The sequence below is a fragment of the Urocitellus parryii genome, chromosome 2 (genome assembly GCF_045843805.1).
Source record: "Urocitellus parryii isolate mUroPar1 chromosome 2, mUroPar1.hap1, whole genome shotgun sequence".
NCBI classification, from domain to species: domain Eukaryota; kingdom Metazoa; phylum Chordata; class Mammalia; order Rodentia; family Sciuridae; genus Urocitellus; species Urocitellus parryii.
The window spans coordinates 11669112-11688375 of record NC_135532.1 but is presented as its reverse complement, the minus strand read 5'-3'; the positions used below and the strand labels follow the sequence as shown (position 1 = coordinate 11688375).

Here is a 19264-nt window from a genome sequence, read left to right as displayed (position 1 = left end):
CATAAGCCCGTTTCCCCTTGACTTTTAACTAGGTATATCCACTGGACCAAGTTCTGGCTTTTTGACCAGTAAGCTGGTAGAGTTTCTGGAAAGGCTTCTCTAAAGTAGCCTTCATACTTTTTTTTGTTGTTGTTGTTGTTCCTTAGTTTCTTCCCACTCCCTGAAGTGCAATTAAAATGGTTGAAGTTTTTTTTTTTAACATGAGGGAGAAATAAAATTCTATTGTATTTAAGGCACTGTTGTTTGAGATTTTTCTGCTTTGTGCAGCTAACCTAGTCCTCCTGAGGCATGATTTGCCAAAAAAGGAAAGTTAGAGCAGATAAGAAATGAATAACCTATAACCAGGCTAATTCTGTCTGCATGCCAATTCAGAATCTCAACAATCAGAAGGATATCCAGTGTTTTAATTGGATGCCTCAGAATCTTCCTTAACATGAAAGAGCTAGGGCAGCTATACAGAGTTCAGTCAGAATCACTTTTGCACTTGAAGAAAAAGACAGCAAGACTCAAAATAACTGCTAAAGCCACATGGTTCTTTGTGTCATGAAAAGAACGATCTTTTCAAAATTAATCACAAATGGCAGAAATAACTTAGGGCATCCCTAATTTGCATACACATTCTTTGGGTGATAAATTAAGGACTTTCCAGAGTTCCCTCTTTCTTTTAGTGTTGTCAGTACAGAAGAAGGACACGAAGTCTGCTTGCTGAGGCCCAGGCAAAAGGGGACATTTGTTCCTGTCATATGCAGAAGCAATGTCATTCCCCAAGGAAAGGAGCCCCTTGGCTTTAGGTGTTTGTACCATTAGATGGAAGGTTTCTTGAATGTGGGAACTGTGGTCCACAGGACTCCAGCTGTGCAGCTTGCTTAGTAGATTTTGCTCAGACACATCTGGCTGGAGAAAGAGCAGCACCTGGTAGTGTCACTGCCAGGTCACGGCTTCTCACCTTTGCCTGCGGTTGTTTCAGGCTTACATTAAACAGGACCAGAGGACACTTGAGGTTGAGACTCTGTAAACAAGAGCATTCATGTTTTCATCCAGCAAATTCAATTCTTAATTTGCCCATGAGCATTATTTCATTGTTCCCTTTCTAAAGGCTTAATAATCTTGTTACCCATAGTGGCTTAAAGGAAAATGATTTCCTGTGTTTTGCATTGGTGCTTAGACTTAGGAGGGAATAGCACATGGGGTACTCCTCCCTTCAGCCCTGAGCCTAGTCTCAGTCTTTGGCTAACACTTTCAGTGGGATAGGGGCCAGAGTGTTCTCTGGTTTCCTGATCTCTGTGCCCTTTTCCTAACCAGAGTTCCGATTCTTGAACCTGAGCGCTCAGAGTCCAGCTCTAGTTGGCCTTTCCAGATAGTCATCCCTTTTGCCCAATCTGTTCATCTGTTCCTCTTTCCCTGTTAAATAGGCAACCCTTCATTTGACCTCTGGAGGGCTTCTCATGTCCCTGGGTAGTTTCCCTTGGCCTTATGATGTACAAATTCCAGCATTTGGGTTTGGTTGTTTTGGTTTTTTCATTGGTTGGTTTTTTGTTTGTTTGGTTTGGTTTTTAGTTGTATTTGGGGGTGGGGGTTGGGGGGCGGGTAGTACGGAATCTAAGGCCTTGTCTGTGCTAGGCAAGCAGTTTACCACAGAGCTTTGCCTCCAGCCCATGGTCTGTTTTTAAAGCCTATTTTTTGACAAGCTGTGTGGCTTTCAAGGAAAAAATCTCATTCATCAGTCTCAATACAAGAAGGATTTGTGAGATAATGAAAATTAGTTTTAAAAGTAATGATAATGTGATACTCTAAAAGCTTTTCATAGAGACTAGATCAAACTTTGATGCAGTTATTCTTACCCCATCATGTATTGGAAAGGGGTGGTGTGATTATCAAATGTTTACAGGAAACTAAACTTTTAAGCTCTACGCATTTTAATCCTTTGTGAATATCCAAAATGTTTTAAAGTAGTGCTTTGTTTGTTTGACAACTCGAGGTCATGCTGATATGCAGAGCAGGGACAGGTGGCCCTTCTCTCCTGCACACGTGATTACCTGTGGCTCCACATCACTGTTTTATCACTGGGCGTATAGTGGAGATTGGTTAGCTTACAGAAGTGGAATCGAAGTGCATGCAGTCTTTTATTTCTGGCTTCTTTCACCCAACATAATATTTTTACAGTTTAAACTTAAATATTCTATATAAATTTGAGGATTGGCATTTACATTTCAATACAACACCCTGTTAAGATTTTATTTTGAGGGGCTGGGGATGTGGCTCAAGCGGTAGCGCGCTCGCCTGGCATGCGTGCGGCCAGGGTTCGATCCTCAGCACCACATGCCAACAAAGATGTTGTGTCTGCCGAGAACTAAAAAATAAATATTAAAAAATTCTCTCTCTCTCTCTCTCTCTCTCTCTCTCTCTCTCTCTCTGTCTCCTCTCTCACTCTCTCTTTAAAAAAAAAAAGATTTTATTTTGAAATATATTCTAGTCATATATTCTTGGTGAAAATTGGAATCTTTTATATATTTTTTATTTATATATGACAGCAGAATGCATTACAGTTCTTATTACACAAATAGAGTACAATTTTTCATATCTCTGGTTGTATACACAGTACATTCACATGAAAATTGGAATCTTAATTCTGCATCTTCCCATTCATGGATGGTGGTATCTTTACTTATGTTTCTCAAATTATCCCTTATTACATACTTTTTAAGTTCGCTCTATCAAGGCCTCATGTAATTTTTATTTATTTATTCCTAGCATTTCTTAGCTTTTTTCCCTCCTAGGCAGTATGTGTTTCACCTCTGGTTGCTTTTAAGGATTTCTTTTTATCTTACTAGAAGTCAATTTCATTTTGTTATATGTCTGAGACTCTTATATTTTAAATCTGAGGATGTATGTTCCTTATCAATTCTGGAAAGCTCTCAGCTATCATCTCTTTAAATGTATTCCCACTCTGCCTGGGTTCCTCTCTCGTCTGTGGTTGCACATTGATGTGCTCTCTGCCTGCCTTGCCTGCTCAGACCCTCTTGGGTTCCTGCTCCACAGAGGGAGGGCAGAAACGAGGCTTGCTGGCTGTGGGAGGAAGTGGGTGCTTTTCACAGGCTCAGCCTTGAGCCCGCGTTCAGGGTACCCCTTTCGTGCCCAGTGATTTGTATGTGTGCAGTGTGCTTTCCGTTTTGTTGAGTGTGGTTCAGGATAACAGATACAGAGTTTGTTTCTGTTTTCATTTTGTTTGTTTTGTACTATTTTTGAGAGAAGGAGCTTGGAAATTATTGAAACCAAAAGTCCCCCACCATTCACTCTCCAGTCCACTATCCGCTTTTGCTCCTGCCACTGCTCCAGGGTGTTCCCGTGAGGTCATCAGAGGCCTCTGTGGGCGCAACCATTTCTCTCTGTCTTACTTAACTGCCAGCTGCATTAAATGCAGCCAGCTATTCCCCTCTTGACACATGCTTTCTGGCCTCACTGGTATAAAACTCTTCTAGTTTCTCCTCTTTCCCTGGCAGCCTCTTCACAGATTTGTGTACTGGCATCTTCTATTTCATCTATCCATCCATCTACAAAATGTGAGTGTACTCCTAAATTCATTCCTTAGCACTGTCCTTCTATTAAAAACTCCCTCCCCATACTATGTCATGTGGTCTCATTGGTTTAATATGTGATATCCAAAGACTTCCAAATTCCTATCTCTGCCTTGTTCCTTAAGTTCCAATCTGTATATCCAGCTGCCCACTTCATAGCTTCACTAAAATGCTCCCAGGTTCAATCCTGCATAGTGTTTGCTGTTCGTCTACCTTGAAGTAGTCTTCTCTTAACTCTTCAAGTAACTAACACCCCATCATCTGCTCAGCTATCATTCCTTTAAGGGCTTCCCTCACCACCCAAACTAAAGTACATCCCTGCTCCAAGTCACTGTGTCCTTCATAGAACTCAGGTGAGACTTACTTACTGTCTTTTCTCCATACTGATCACTATTGTTCTATAAGAACAGGACTGTGTCTGTCTAACCTCAGCACCATTCCCAGCATAGGAGCTCAGCGAGCCCTTGCCTGCTTAGCTTAAATGACATTAATAAGACATTAAAGTGCACTGTTGTGAAGGCAGTTACTGTGTGCTTTTATTTGGTATGAAAATTACATATAAGAGGATGTGAGGGGAAAGGGGGAAAAAAAACAAGAGAAAGAAATGAATTACAGTAGATGGGGTAGAGGGAGAAGATGGGAGGAGAGGGGAGGGGAGGGGGTATAGGAAGGGGATAGGAAAAGGCAGCAAAATACAACAGACACTAGTATGGCAGTATGTATAAACGTGGATCTGTAACCATGTGATACTGCAATCTGTACACGTAGCAAAATGGGAGTTCATAACCCACTTGAATCAAATGTATGAAATATGATATGTCAAGAGCATTGTAATGTTTTGAACAATCAATTTAAAAATTCATAAGATTAAAGATGTTTTTTAAACAAAGAATAACCATAGTTGTTTTTACCTAGAAAACCACAGTCTTGAGACTTTTCATTCCATATAAATGACCTTCAAAATTTAAAATAGGTTTGTTGTAAAAAGAACCATCATATATTGCTAAGTAATATTGATGAGGAATCAAGCATCTAGAAAAATCAGTACTTGAAAAATTGGTTAAAACACTATATAAATAAAAGCCAAAGTTTTAGATTGTCCTTATTTTCTGATGAATGACTGGGTCAGCTGATGGATCACCAGAGTTGTCTTCTACTGGTATATTTTTCTCTGATGGCCATGTGCCAATATGGGTAACCATAGTTAGTAGAGTATGAAATTGTTTTGATAATCAAATTTATGGCTTTTTAAAAAATGAAGACTTTTTAAAAAAATTGGTTTGTACTTTGAATACTTTGAATATTAAATGGCTAGGGTTTTACTATCTCCTAATTTAATAAAAACAACTTTGTTTTACCAAGTAAATTAAATTTTTGTTAGTTTGTATTACTTAGTATTCTGCAATATAGTAGGGGTTTTGCTCATCACCTAACACTGCTAAAACTGAGAAAAATGCCATCTGAAATGTTTTACAGTTATAATTTCTATCTTAAATATATTCTTTAAAATGTGATTACATTTAAACAATCCAGCTGGACTTCTTTCTTTTAGATCTCGGGTCTGTGCTATGACCGCAAAATGTTGCAAGTTCACCAGGTGCTCTGCATCCCCAGCTGGGTGGCACAGTTCTTCTCTTGGACACTTGAACCCATCTTCTCATCTTCAGAACCCACCAGTGAGGCCAGAGTTGGGATGGGAGCCACAGTGGACATCCAGAGGCAGCAAAGAATGGAGCAGCTTGATCGGCAGCTGATGCTCTCCCAGTTTGCACAAGTGAGGCGGCAGAGACAGCAGCAGGTAATTAATGGCATAAATACTCCGAGAGCAAACTCTCCCTTATGATCATGTATGTGACAGCAACTTCATTTTATTCCTAAGTTTTGTGATGTGGATTTGACATGTTTCCAAATAGAACATTGGTCCTGATAGTGGTTATTCTTGGTTTTGTTTTGTTTTGTTTTGTTAAGGTTAAAAAAAAAATGGAGCTGAGTGATTGGTCAAACTGGACATTCTTTTCCACTTATATTAGATAGTCACCGTTTCTTGGAGAAACACCAACCTAGTTAACACAATAGGATATTTATCTGTGTTTATAATCTTGTAAAAGCCACAGTGTCTTCCTGTTAAAAATGCTACTTGTGTGCTGTGGATGAAGAACAAACGCAAAGCTTTATGATTTTCCTTGGTTGAGATGAGGAGAATGTGAAGATGAGAAAATTTTAGGGAATAACCAATGAGCAAATCAAATAAGTGCCATGTTTTGTTAACCTTGTTATCAATAACCAGGAACTATTACACATGTATCAGTAAACACTGTAGTATCTAGGCAGTCTGATACTGCACCTGTCCTTCAGAGGAGCTCTTGCTCTGACACATCTATTACCCAGCACACTGGGTTCTTCACACCTTACCTCCACCTTCATCACCCTCCAGAGCAGCAAGAGACATGATTCTCTCCTGCTGGATCCCTGTCTCCTGCCAGCCTGGGTGCAGGCAGTAGGTCTGCAGGTGTCTCAGCAACCTGGAGAAGAGAAGTCAGCTCTGAAATCCTTAAAGGCCATTGTGGGCACAGGTCCCAGCATTTGGATCTGGGGTGGGAAGAAGGCATGGGAGAGCAAGAAGGCATGGGAGAGCGAGAGAAGCAGAAGTTGTCCCCTAAAGACATATTTGAATTTGAAGTGACTCTGGAGCATACCATAAAAGTATCCATGGTATGTTTAAGGATGGAGGACAGACATCTCTCTCGGAGCTAGAGGTACAGGTGAAGGAGTCAACTCTATATAGAAGCAAGCTGAGCAAGAGACTAGATGAGCTCTAAGGGAAGAACCGCAACCAAGGTGAACATGGCTGTAGGCGAAGCTTTGTATTTGGCAGGAGGAGGTGGATCCTACAAGGAAACTGAAAGAAGAATGGAAAGATGGGCTGAGGACAGAGCTCAGTGGTAAGGCACTCCCTAGTTTAAAAAAAAAAAAGAACAGAAAGGGCAAAAAGTGTGCTCTAGTGGTACTAGATGGGGAACCCAGCAAGGCCTTCTGCTCATGTGTTCTTGGTCTGTGTACTTGTAGCGTTCCTTTCTCCCTGGACCCCTCTGGAATGAGGGTCATCAAGGGAGAAAGGAGAAAATTACCTTTCTAGGTTTTTTGGGTTGCTTTGAGGGGAGGGTATCAGTTTCTTTCTTTCTTTTTTTTAAAGAGAGAGTGAGAAAGGGAGAGAGAGAGAGAGACAGAGAGAATTTTTAATATTTATTTTGTAGTTCTCGGCAAACACAACATCTTTGTTGGTATGTGGTGCTGAGGATCGAACCCGGGCCGCACGAATGCCAGGCGAGCGCGATACCGCTTGAGCTACATCCCCAGCCCAGAGGGTATCAGTTTCTATAACCTGTTTTAGAGAAGAGAAATTCTAGTTTCTAATACTTGTTTCAGGGGAGAAGGAACAGGAGACAGGCTGACAGAAGGTCAGACTGATCTTACTTCTAGAGATCTTCCAGTTCCTTCAGTTCAAAGTATTCAGCACATCAAGGTGCCCTGCTTTGGGATATCATGTTCTGAGCCCCAATACTCTTCTTTTAAGTGTGCCAGTCCTCTTTGATTAGGACTCACGTAAGGACCTCATCTAACCTTAATTACTTCCTTCAAGACTCTGTCTTTAAATACAGTCGTGCTGTGGTGTCGGGCTTCAGCATATGAATGCGGGAGGTTGGGGTTCTGTCCAGAACACTGCCCCTTTCAGAGTGGAAAGGGCCCTGTTTGTTCTGGGGACATGGGTGTACTGGGTTGTGTGGTCTCTGTTGGTGCAGGTTGGATGCAGTCACCAGTGCAGCCTTGGTGAGTGGGGTTGCTGCATAGCCTGCGTCCTGCCACCCTGGCTACCCTGTTCACGTGCCAACACTGGGATGCCAGTGACAGAGTTGCCAGGTCCCTCTGCTTGCCTGCTGTTTGGTGCCTTTTCTGTGGGGGATGTCCACAGTAGGCGTTAAACTGTAAAACAAAGCCTTCATCCTTCCTGTGAGTTCCTTTAGGCCTGTCCACTTGCCTCTTCCACGGGTTTCCTTGTTCCACTACTGTCCAGTCCACTGACCAGCCCACAGAGTCATTGGCCACTTCCAGTAAATCCATGTTCCGCATATCATCACCTCAGGCCCCTTCTCTTTCTACACTAAGTGGCTGACTGTATGCGCCACCAGCTCTGCCCACTGGAGAATTTGCGCACCTTGCTATCTTTTGGGGACCCCGTGAATGGAGCCATAGTGAAGCCATGATCCCTTTCTACCAACTGTCAACCAGATTGGGCCATTGTTCTCTGTCACTTGGTCATCAAGGACCCACCAATTCTGTGGCATAGGTATGAGCTGGGCAAAGGTTTCAGGGCAACCAGGGAGGGCGATATGGGTCTGGCATACCTGCCTCTGCAGCTCACCGTGCCCTTGGCCCCACCTTGCTGATTTTAGGTGCACCTTTGCATCCAGCAGTGGATATGTGCTGGTCCACTTGGCCTACTCATTTGATGGGTCTCCCTCTGCAAACACCTTGCTTCTCTGACCCTTGGACAGGCACTTGGTAGTGTAGCAGTTTTTTGCAGGAACATAATTTTCTGCTGTAGATGTGTGCCCTGCCCAGGATCCTCGGGGCCTACATGTGGCTTCTCCCTTGTGGTTGGCTACAGATGCCACAGTGTCTTTCTCCACTTCAGATATTTATAACACCACAGGATCTGCCAGATTGCCAGCTCAAGCCTCAGTGAATGAATACCCAAAGCCTGCCCTTCTGGAGCGTCCATTTTTGACAGGCACCGGGAAGCTACTGCCTCTCTTTGTGGCTCTTCCTATGGCTTCCCTCCACTCAGAATAGAACCATGCCATGTTTAGTTCTCAAGCATGTGCACACACAGTGGATCTGAAGAAACTTTTACTTCCATCTCCTTAATGTTTCAAGTGTATCTTTCTGTTTGTTTTAATACCCTTGAATCTTTTATTGTAGGAAGCCTCAAATTGTTTCTCCATTTAAAATAAATCCATTATTTGTTTAAAAGCTGTTGGTTTTCAGATGTTTTTTAATAGAACCCAGAGGTTATATAGCATAGAGTTATTCAGTTACTAATTACTATATATTAAAAATTACTCATTCCCAGTCTTTAATTTTGAGCATTCAAAATAACCTGGCAGTCTGTTCCAGGGGGGTCCTTGTGGGTCTTTGCCTACATCTGTCCTCTTCCATCTCCTTCCAGCAGCTCCTCCGCTGCTCCCTGTTGCCCTCTGCATGCCCATTCCCCATGCCTCTCCCATGGTTCTAGGGTTGCAGTACAATTGCTTGAGAAGCTCTGACCAAGACTGGGGCCCCCTGTGACCCAAAAGAAGTAAAGGACATGTCCTTCCCTTTAATGAGTTTGTGATCAATTCCAGTAAGTGTGGGCAGTGTGCTTGAGACACATGGTCAATAGCAGAGTCACATGCACTGCAGTGCCCTGGGAGATGCACCTTCCATGTGGACTGGTACTGTCCGAGCAGTTCCAGGCATGGGAAGCAGGGCAGGATTGGGATTGGGGGAGCACCTCACTCGGGGCAGACGCAGCTGGAGTCAGCATGGCGGTGACAATGCAATTGTGGACAGGAAAGACCTCCAGGAGCCCTGATTGAGAGAAATGTGGCAGGTATGCAGTTAAAGGTGGGAAATAACAGGGCAACTGATAATGGAGGGGTGTTGTTAAACCTGACAGCAGATTTTGGTTTTGACATTGGAGGCTGTGACAGTGGTTTTCTCTGTGACAGTGGTAATAAAAGTAGGACACTTGCTTCAGAAAACTTGGTTTCATTTCCATGTATAAGGTGGATGGGAGAAGGCAGAGACCACAGAGGAGGTACCAAGTAGAAGGCGATTCTCAGTCCATCTCTCAGATAGAGGATGGTGATGGTCTTTATCAAGCTCTCTTGCCCTGTTTCCTCCTGACAGGCTGTTTCCAGCCTACAATCCTCCACCTGCTCAGCTCTGTACCACCCTCAGTGGGCGACCACCAGTCTATGGCCCTCACGATCTGTTCATTAGGCCCAGGGCTCCTGGATTTTGGCCTCCAGGCTGGCCCTGCCACTCCCTGGGCTCTATGACCTACGCGTCCTGTGCCTCCTGAGCGTGCCACAGACTCTCAGGATTTACACTTTGTCTCTGCTTCTCACTCCACCCACAGGCCCAAACTGAGGCTCCACTGGAGACATCTCACACATGTGCGTCCATCGCCCTCTCTCCCCCCACCCCCCCACGCCCCTACCCCCATTAAGTCCCATGGCATCTCCTCCTCAGTACAAGCCAGTCATCGCCCCCTCTCACCATCCGCATGCTATGGTCCAGACCCACGTCATCATTTGCCTGGGTTCCAACAGAAGCCTCTGCCCCATCTCTGCTGTAGCCTTGCTTTCCTCCCGACCTGTCCCCAGTCCAGCAGCCCCCAGCAGTCTCTGCAACACCAGCTTTCGCTCCGCTGACACCCTTCAGTGGGTCTCCCTATCTGTCACGCCCCTGCCTGCTTTTGAGCACATCTCCTTTCAGCCCCTGTGCAGCTTGCAGCCAGCCATGCTGAGCTGTTTGCACTTGAGCGTGGCTGCATCTTGCTCTTCACTCTCTTGCCTTCACACCTGCCCTTTTCTCAGCCTGGAACAAACTTCTGTGCAACCTCCTTACTCCACCCCACATCACAGACAGTTTTTGCTTACGAGACTTCCATTCCCTCCACAGTATTCCTCACAAATAGCCCCTCCTCTGGGAAGCCCCTGACAGCCTCCCCCTGGAATGCTGAGGCTCCTCTGTCCACGAGCTCCAGCCTGACACCATTCATTGACTTCCCTGCCCCTCCCAGCATGGCTGGAGATGATGAGGCTGTTTTTCTTTGTAGCTCCAATGTGTAAATAATGCTGGGAAGTAGTAGGAGCTCAGTAAATATTTGGGAACTTAATGAGTAAATATGTGAACAATAAATATTAATAGAATTACTTCTTGTCCTGAGGGTAGCTTAATACAAATGAGCAGGGTGGGGACAATACAGTGTCTTCTGCAAGGATGAGTAGGAAGGACAGACCACGCTATGTTCAGGCAGTGTGAAGAGGAAGAAGAGGAGCCTGAGCTGCTGAACAGAAACCAGGAGCTCAGTGACCAGGGGGCCTGCAGAGCAGGTGGGGTGCAGGAAGAAGGGTAGGTGCACCACCTCCCCCAAAGCCCCACACAGATGGGGAATGGGAGAGACCACCCGCTTCCTTTGGGAAGGGGTTTCAGGGAAGGGGTGGGTGTCACGAAGTACTGCAGAAATGCTGGCAGAGGAAGGATGGGTGTCTCTCCTGCTCGAGGTAGCCACCTTACTCCAGCACAGCCGGGTGCTTACCCCGTGTTCATTAGGATAACTTTTACTGCAAAGCAAATTTGACCTTCACTCCTGAGAGCATTTCTGTTCAGCTGTGTAGCATCTGCCATTTCAAGCTCCGAAGAACTGTGACCAGGGTGACAACTCTGTAGGCCTCCTCTTCTCTGTGGCTAGGGTCTTACGTTCATCAAGCCCAGCAGTGTGATGATGTTCCAAGTATGCTTTGACTTCTCACAGATCTTTCTGGACACTTCCACAAGGGGTTACTATTCAGTAGCTTTTGGCCAATTATCTCATGGGCAAGTAGCATTGTAAACGGGGCCTACCAACAAATATTACCACATCTGTGACCTCGCTCTCTCCACATCACAGTAGCTCCCTTCTGGAGATGGATGCAGAGACCCTTATCAGGTATGCTAACTCTGCTCTCTGGCTACTTGCCCCTGGACTCACGCCTCGCCTCAACAGTGGCTGGCTGCATAGTGGGTGACCCCGCAGAGTCACTTTGGTACTTGCAGCTGAGGATCCTTTTGCTACTGCCGATCCATCACATGACTTTTCATGCTTGTGTGTTTAACTTGTCCAGCAGCAGCATATGAGCTCTTGAAGCTCAGGAACCTTGTGTCTTACTTACTGGCATCTCAGTTCTGATGCTTTGTGCTGCCCTAACCAATACATGAGACGATGCCCTGGCCTCCCAGAAGTTTGAAGCTGCTGGGGAGGGTGAGGAGGTAAGTAAGGAGCAGGTCTCTACTGGAGTTTGTGTGCAGCCCTGAAGCACAAATGTGGGTGTGGCAGTTCTCCCTAGGGGGCTCTTCATAGCCCAGCTGGGTTGGGGGAATCTTGGGGGGAACAATACTGGGGTCCTCAGTTCAGGCACAGATCACCCATGAGGAAAAGCACAGGGGCCCAGAACATCTGTGGGCACAGCAAGGAATTGCATTTGTTTAAGATCTGGCGTGGCTACAGAAGAGGCAACGAAAGATGAGGCTGGGAATAAAGCAGAGGCCAAGCAGAGGGGGTCTAACACCAGGCTCAGGACTGTGTTTTCTTTTATCCTGCAAGAAGCAGTGGGCTATTGAGGCCTTTGGAGCTGGAGAGCGTACGGTAGGCTTGTCTTTAAGAAAGATTGCTTTGGCTGTACTGGGTGGATTGCGAGGATGATGCTAGAGGAAGAAGGGCAGCTGCCATGATGGAGGCTCTTTGTGTCCTCAGGGTATCATGCTGATGAGCTTGAGCTTGCTCAGCAGATCATGGAATGACCAAGTCAAGCTTTGCAGACCCAAGTCTCCTGTGAAAACACCTGCAAGGTGACGGAGCTGCGACTGCCTCCAGGGCTTCTAGTGCCTATTTCTCATGTTGCTGGTCATGATGGGAGAAACCCTGGGGTGCTGTGATATGATAAGAAATATATATTTGAACAACTAAAAAAGAAATATATATATTTGATCTCTACTCTAATTCCTGCACACAGCACCTAAAACCCTTGGAATCTCTATAGAGATCAGTGTCTTTTTGTATCCTAGTGTGAGACTCAGGGCTCACGCCTCGCCCCAACAGTGGCTGGCTGCATATTGGGTGACCTCACAGAGTCACTTTGGTACTTGCAGCTGAGGATCCTTTTTCTACTCAAGATGTGGAGCTGGTTGCCAGGGGAACCAGTTTTGTGATTAGAGGGTTGAAACTTTCAGCCCTTCTCCCACCTGCCCTCACAGGGAGAGGGGCTGAAGGTAGAGTGGATCAGTGGCCACTGATTTAATCATCCAGGCCTTCGTAGTGGTGTCTCAATTAAAAACCCAGAAGGGTGGGATCCAGAGAGCTGAACACATGGGAGTTCCTGGAGTTCCCCCCAGGAGGGCGTGAAGCTCATACCTGTCCCTCGGCCTTGCCCTGTACGTCTCTCCGGTCTGGCTCTTCATCTATAGTCATTGTGATGTCCTTGATAATAAATGGATAAACATAAATGTTTCCCGAGGTTCTCTGAGCTGTTTTAGCAAATTAATCAAACCTGAGGAGAGGGTCATGGGACCTGTTTATAGCTAGTAGGCCAGAGACAGGCAGAAAACCTGGGGCTTGGATTCACATCTGAAATAGGGATAATCTGGTAGGACTGAGCCCTTAAACTGTGGGTCTTACGCTAACTCCTTGTAGACAGTAGTGGTGTCCGCTGGAGAATTGCTTGGGGTGTGGGCAGTCCCCCTGCCCAATGCATCCAATGTCATAAGCATCATGCTGACTGGTGTGTGAAAGGATCAAGGAAAACTGCTTGGTTTGTTTTTCCTTCAGGAACTCAGATGTTCATAGTATAAAGCAGCATAAGAAAAGCTTAAAAATTAGGTAAAATTACTTTATAAACCAGAGGGATTTATCAAGTATAGATCATAACAGATCAAAACAAGTTTTTCATAACTTAGACATTTGTTTTGTGGCTCCCAGGAAGTTTGAGAGGTAGTCCTGGTTTGGGAGCTAAGCTGATAGTTATTCTTAAAAAGTTTTAACTTACAAAACAAGGGTTAACACTGAGCCAAAAAAGCCTGTTTTTGCGTAGTCTGAAGCTAAGAATAGTTTTTTACATTTTAAATTAAACCTATATAATAGCCTCAATGTTGCCTTCTGGTCCTCAGAGCCTAAAACATTTACCATCTAACTCTTTACAGTAAAAGAAAATGCCAGGATCTTCTCTGGAAGATTATGTAGCCAGCAGCTTTCAAAGCAGTTTCTTGCTGGGAACTCTGAACTCTCTGGGTCTTGGTAATCTGTTACTCTTATGAACCACCCTTTTTTCTGTTGGCTGATGAAGAAAATGTCACCATATATCACAACATAGAGTTGAGGATAAAGCTTACTCTAAGGTATTCCTGTAACATCTCCATTTATGTTAGAACAGAACTAAGAAGAAACCCACCCTGAATCGACCGGGCTTGAGCCCTGTGGGAAGATTGCCACAAGCAGTGTGTCTGCTGGTGTCATCTTGGCCCCTTCGCTGCCTCGGCAGCCCCACGTTTCCTGGATGAGTCCAGCTGTTTTCAGTGATGAGCAGTCTGTTACACCATAAGCCCAGAAGGTGTCAATGCACTGTTCACACATGCAGTTCAGTTACTTTTTCAGCATTTGAAGTCAATTAGCTACATTCAGTCACCTGCCCTTAGTAACGTTTTGTGGCTGTGAAAATTGTTTCTCTCTTTACCCAACCCTGGCAACAGTTGTTACGTACCATCTGAACGTCCATCATTATGAGTCACATCTGCCTTGCACATTATAAGAGATCCTATCATTAATCAAGTATTGGTAACTTAATAAAATATTTCTAGTGTATGAAAAGTGATCTCAGGTCCTCAGTTTTGTTTTGTTTTCCTGATTCAGGGGATTAAACCCAGGGGCACTTTACCACTGAGCTACATCTCCATCTCTTTTTGTTTTTTATTTTAAGACAGGTTCTTGCTAAGTTGCTGAGGTTGAAGTTGAAATGTAAAGTTCATTGGCTTTTAATATATTCACAGAGTTGAGTAAACTATCACCCCCATCAATTTTAGAACATTTTTAGTACCTTGTAAAGAAATTATGTCCCCATTAGCAGTCACTCCCCAGTTTTCCCAGTCCCAGGAGACCTATGTGGATTTGCCCATTCACAGTGTTCCTTGTCCAGGGGCGTGGGCGCTAGCTGGTTGTTATGACTGGTTTCTTTCACTTTGCATCACAGTTTCGAGGCTCGCCTATGTCGCAGCAGGCGTGATTTGCCCTCAGCGTGTTTTAGGGAACAGGATTCACTTAGCAGAGCTTTGTGCTGGCCGATGCCATCCCTCTGCAACATTTTTGGCTTTACCCCATTGCCTTGCTTTCTGAGGAAGCTTCTTGTTGCTCTTGGACCTGCCAACACTGATATTCCCATTAGTATCTATTCCACAAGTCACAGGAGTGCCCACCATGTGCTGGGCCAGGTTCTGGAGAGTGCCTCAGGGATCCAGGCAGCAGGATCCTCCCTCTCCCAGGGCTGAGAGGAGAAAGAGGAAGGTGTCACGAGAGCTCTTCTGGGAGAAGCTCCTAACCCAGCCAAGGAGAGTCAAGAGAAGCGTCTGGAGGAAGCACCAACTGGGAACACCTCTACCTGCGCCTGCATGCGAGCGTGCGCGCATCACAGAGGAATCCCAAGGGAGCAGACCCTCTCCCATCTCCAGCCTGGAATAACCAGAGCAGCCTTGGTGACAGCGAGTGGCTTGTGGCATGCTTCTTAGCACTTTTCCTTTTTTGCTGAGCTCTTTCACTTTTTGATGCGATCTGATTTGAAAACCATTCTTGTCAAGTTGCCATGCTGCTTTGTCAACAGAGTAGTCTAATCAGTGAGCCTAGTCCTTTTATGACTCTTTACAGCGCATGTAAGTGTAGCATCAGATGTGGAATAAGTTACTAGTGTTTAGTCGATAAAAATCTGCAATCAAATGAAAATCAGGTGCAAGAACTCTGTTTTTCAAGTGAGGTTAAAGCTAAGCTGTTTATCTAGTCTCTTCCCTCCTTGCAGGAACTACTCTTATGTCTGGTGCTTTTGTAGTTGCTCATATTGGCCTTTCTGACAAAATTCAGCACAGAAAGATAGACTCAATCTAAATTCTAATCCTTTTCCAAGACTGACTCATTAGGTGACCTTGAGAAGATCATTTCTATTTTCCATCCTGCTTTGGTGTCTTCATGAGAAAGAAGAGAGTGGTATAATCTCATGATATGTAAAAAAAAAAAGCAAATGTAAATGTACTCTACATTTTAAAGATAAAAATTGTAAGAAATTCTAATTCTTTTCCTGATTTTTCCTTTGACCACTTATTAATCCTTTGAGCACTTATTAAAACCTTGAATGAATTTACAGATATACTGTGATATTTTAGAAAAATCATCCTCATAATCATTTTGTGAAATTTTTTCACCCACCCCCCAAAAGGCATGTGTGTGGGTATTCAAAACCAGAAAACATTTGTAATTGAGAACAGTCCATTGGGGTATCTGTTAGTGTCCGAGGCAAAATCCTTCCTGTGTCCCCATCTGGGAAAAACCCTGCTGCCACCACTGCTCAGGTTCTGAGCCCACAGCTTGGAGCTGTGGTGACTGACATGGTTTTGTGAATAAGGCTTCCAAAAGCCATGATTTCCCAGAGTCGTGCGCCATGGCTTCCTATCAGATATTACAGCACACATGAGCTGTACCGAGATTTGTTCCGATCCTCCTGATGAGGCAGCTGAGGTGCACAGGTTGTGTCTGTTCCCGGGGTGCGGCACAGTAGTGTTCAAGCTGCCTTAGGGCCAAGGGCACTGCCCCGCTTTGTCCCCACAGCAGCCTTCCTCAGGCACACTGCCTGCTGCTGCGGTTCTGGTAGGGTCAGGGCACCCGAGGAGCTCAGGTGTCACTGGAGGTCCACGTGGACGTGATAACACCTGTGAGCAGCTGGGTAAAGATGGAGGGGTCACACCCACTGTCCATCTAGGGGCTCCACCTGCTGCCTCTGCAGGGGACACAGGGCTCCTGCCACCTCAGCAGAGACCTCTTTTTGAGAGATAACTGCTTGGATTTCAAGATGTTCTTCAGGGGGCTGGGGATATAGCTCAGTTGATAAGTGCTTGCCTTGCATGCACAAAGCCCAGGGTTCAATCCCCAGCACCACAAAAAAGACTTACTCTTCAGTATACTGGCAAGAAAGAGGCAGCTTGAACCAGTTCGAGGATTGTTGACTCCAGCTTCCCATTTTGTAGATGAGAAAACGTAGACTCAAGACTTCTCTTCAGTGTTGAATTGGCAGCTTGACTATGTCCTGTAGAAGTTGGGCAGAGAAGGAGAACAGGGAGGATGGGAATAGCTGAAGCCATTGACACGCATGAAACGAGCTGGGTCTGCACCAGCGGGTGAGAGGACAGTCCCAGTCTACAGGAAGTGGGAACACACAGAGTGGACGACAAACATGCTGAGGGGAGGGGAGAAGTCCTTCAGCAGGGGCTGGTTTGGGCAGAGCTTCAGTACAGCACAGAATGTTTTAGACATGCTGCTGTAAGACTTTCAGTCGAGGCTGTGGCATTGCGAGAGGCTTATGGTGCAGTTCGCCAGCAATGCTGTGCAGAGTGGACTGGGGGACAGGAGCAGTGACCATGTCATCCAAGAAGCCGTGGCATAAACAGAGTCGGACCCCCCACCCCCCACCCCCACCAAAAAGGAAAGATGAGCAGTCTTTGAGAGTTGGGGGAATTTTTGTGCAGAGCATGTGGGCCGTGCTGGGCTGATGGGAGCTGGGAAAGCTGATGTGTGCCCTGGCGTGCGGGTTGCTGAGGGTTGAATATGGGAATGAGAGCCAATCCCCCAAGGCACAAAAATGGATGAACTCTCTGGGGAGTTGATACAAAAAGAGAGGAAATCTTGAGTAATCCTCCATCTCATTTTTAATAATGAGTTTCACCTCCTCTTGTGTCAAAACATTTACTGGTAACAAATATCAGAACTCATTTTAATTTTGATTTGCATTTAATAATATTTTGTAGAACTAAGGGGAAAAAATGACCAAAAATTTGGTAGATGAAGGAAAGAAAAACAAAGGACATGAGGCAAAGTCGGCCTTGTACACGCTGAGAGGTCACTTTGATTCCCACGGGTTAAGGGGAGCCATGTTGAACCCTCACCTTGTGCAGTCCTCACGTGACTTGTGTTCAGCATCACGAGTGTGTAAATCAAAAGAAGATAGTACAGCAGCCCGAAGACAAGGAACTGTTGTGGCCTTCCCATGCCAGATGGCCCCAAACCAAGCTGGGACTGTGGGAAGCTCCTGGACCCCTCCCTCCTCCTCAGCCCAAGACTGAGCACTCCCTTTCCCTACCAGAGCCAAACCCATCTCTGATCCTGACAGTCCTTGGAAGAAAAGGGTCTGCATTGGAGGAGAGGGGTCGGCTGGCCAGCCTTTTCAAAACTAAGCCCCGGAGCACTCACCAGGTGGCTCAGCCTGTAGTGTGCTCAGGGCTTCTCAACTGTGACAGCCACCTGCCAGGAAGGCTCAGCCCCTTCCTCACAGGAGGAGCCCAGAGGGCAGGGAGCCACAGACAATGTGCCCAATGCCTGTGGTCAAGGTGAATCACCAGGCTGAATTCGAGTCCCTCCCCCTTATTACAGTGGCTCCCCACCCAGGAATTTACCAGGTCCCCTGCTTGTCGAATCAAAGGGAATATATATATATATATGTGTGTGTGTGTGTGTGTGGCTCAGATTTTCAGCTGATGTTGAAAATTATTTAACCTGACTTTAAAATGGTCCTCTCGTCTTGGGAGAATGTTCAGTGTTCAGCCTCCTAAGAGAAATGTCATCAGTCAAAATAAACAAGACCAGGGACACATTTGCCACCTTTCACACAATCAAAAAAGTCCTTCACTGGGACTTGTGAGTTACATTCTGGGCTGTGGCACAGCTTTCTGATAGACCATCTAGAGGCGTCCACACACCCCCTCTCCTCTCTGCTACCCCAAATGCAACCCCTAGAATAGTGCCTGTGGCTCTGGCCCTGCCCATCCAAGGATGGAGTGGACAGGGAGGCCTGTGACCTCGAGAACTCTAGCTGACTGGAGCAAGACAGAGGAAGGAGATCCGCGCCAAGGGCTGCAAAATCATCGGCTACCCTGCCTCCCAAGTCAAAGGCCTTGAGGCCTGAGCTGCAGGATGTGCCATCTCTGAATCTCCTGGCTGTGGAAGCTGAGGGCCTCGCTGCATGGGGCATGCTGAGAAGTCACCCTTCTGAGTTTTTCTCCTAAGGCTCACGTTTTTAAGGCATTACCAATGAAATAAGGTTTTCAAACAGGAAATAGGATTTCTTCTGAACCTCTTATCATCCCTACTAAGTCTCACCGAGGCGAGGAGCACTCTGTGGTGTGTGTGTGGCAGTAGTGGGCTTTGTTTTCCCTTCTGTTTTTTAAAGGTTTTGCCAGGAAGCCTTTGCTGATCAGTAGGCTTCGGTGACTCTTCTTTGCACCAGTGGCATTTATTACTAGTTCTAACAAGGCACTTCTCACCTAGTCCTTAGTGTGCCTCCTGTTCCGTTTCTAGTGTTCGTTTGTTCTGTCAACTCAGCTAAGCTCTTTCAGAGCTGTAGGAAATTAGTCACTTCTCTGGGTCATAACCCTCTTTACCTGGCCCCAGGACGACACGCTGTACACAGAGGATAAATGAATGAAACTGAGCACATTCATACTTACCCCCCAAGCTGCAGCTTCCACGGAGCTTGGGAAGCAGTGCAGGGAAGTACAGGTGAGCCCCTCCCACGAGGAGCTGCCCTCCTTGGCCTTGATGTCAGTGGTTCTTGTAACAGTTGGTCTGGTGTGAGAAGGAAGAG

General features: G+C 45.7%; 1 protein-coding gene across 2 annotated transcripts in view; it reads left to right on the top strand.

Moving 5' to 3' along the window:
* The window catches only part of Ubac2 (UBA domain containing 2), a 156179-nt gene that overhangs the window by 112806 nt on the left and 24109 nt on the right, over positions 1-19264 (top strand). For both annotated transcript variants that reach the window (XM_026399703.2, XM_026399695.2), the window contains one exon: positions 5128-5373. In XM_026399703.2, coding sequence (XP_026255488.1) covers positions 5128-5373 — 246 coding nt within the window. The remainder of the gene's footprint in view (positions 1-5127; positions 5374-19264) is intronic.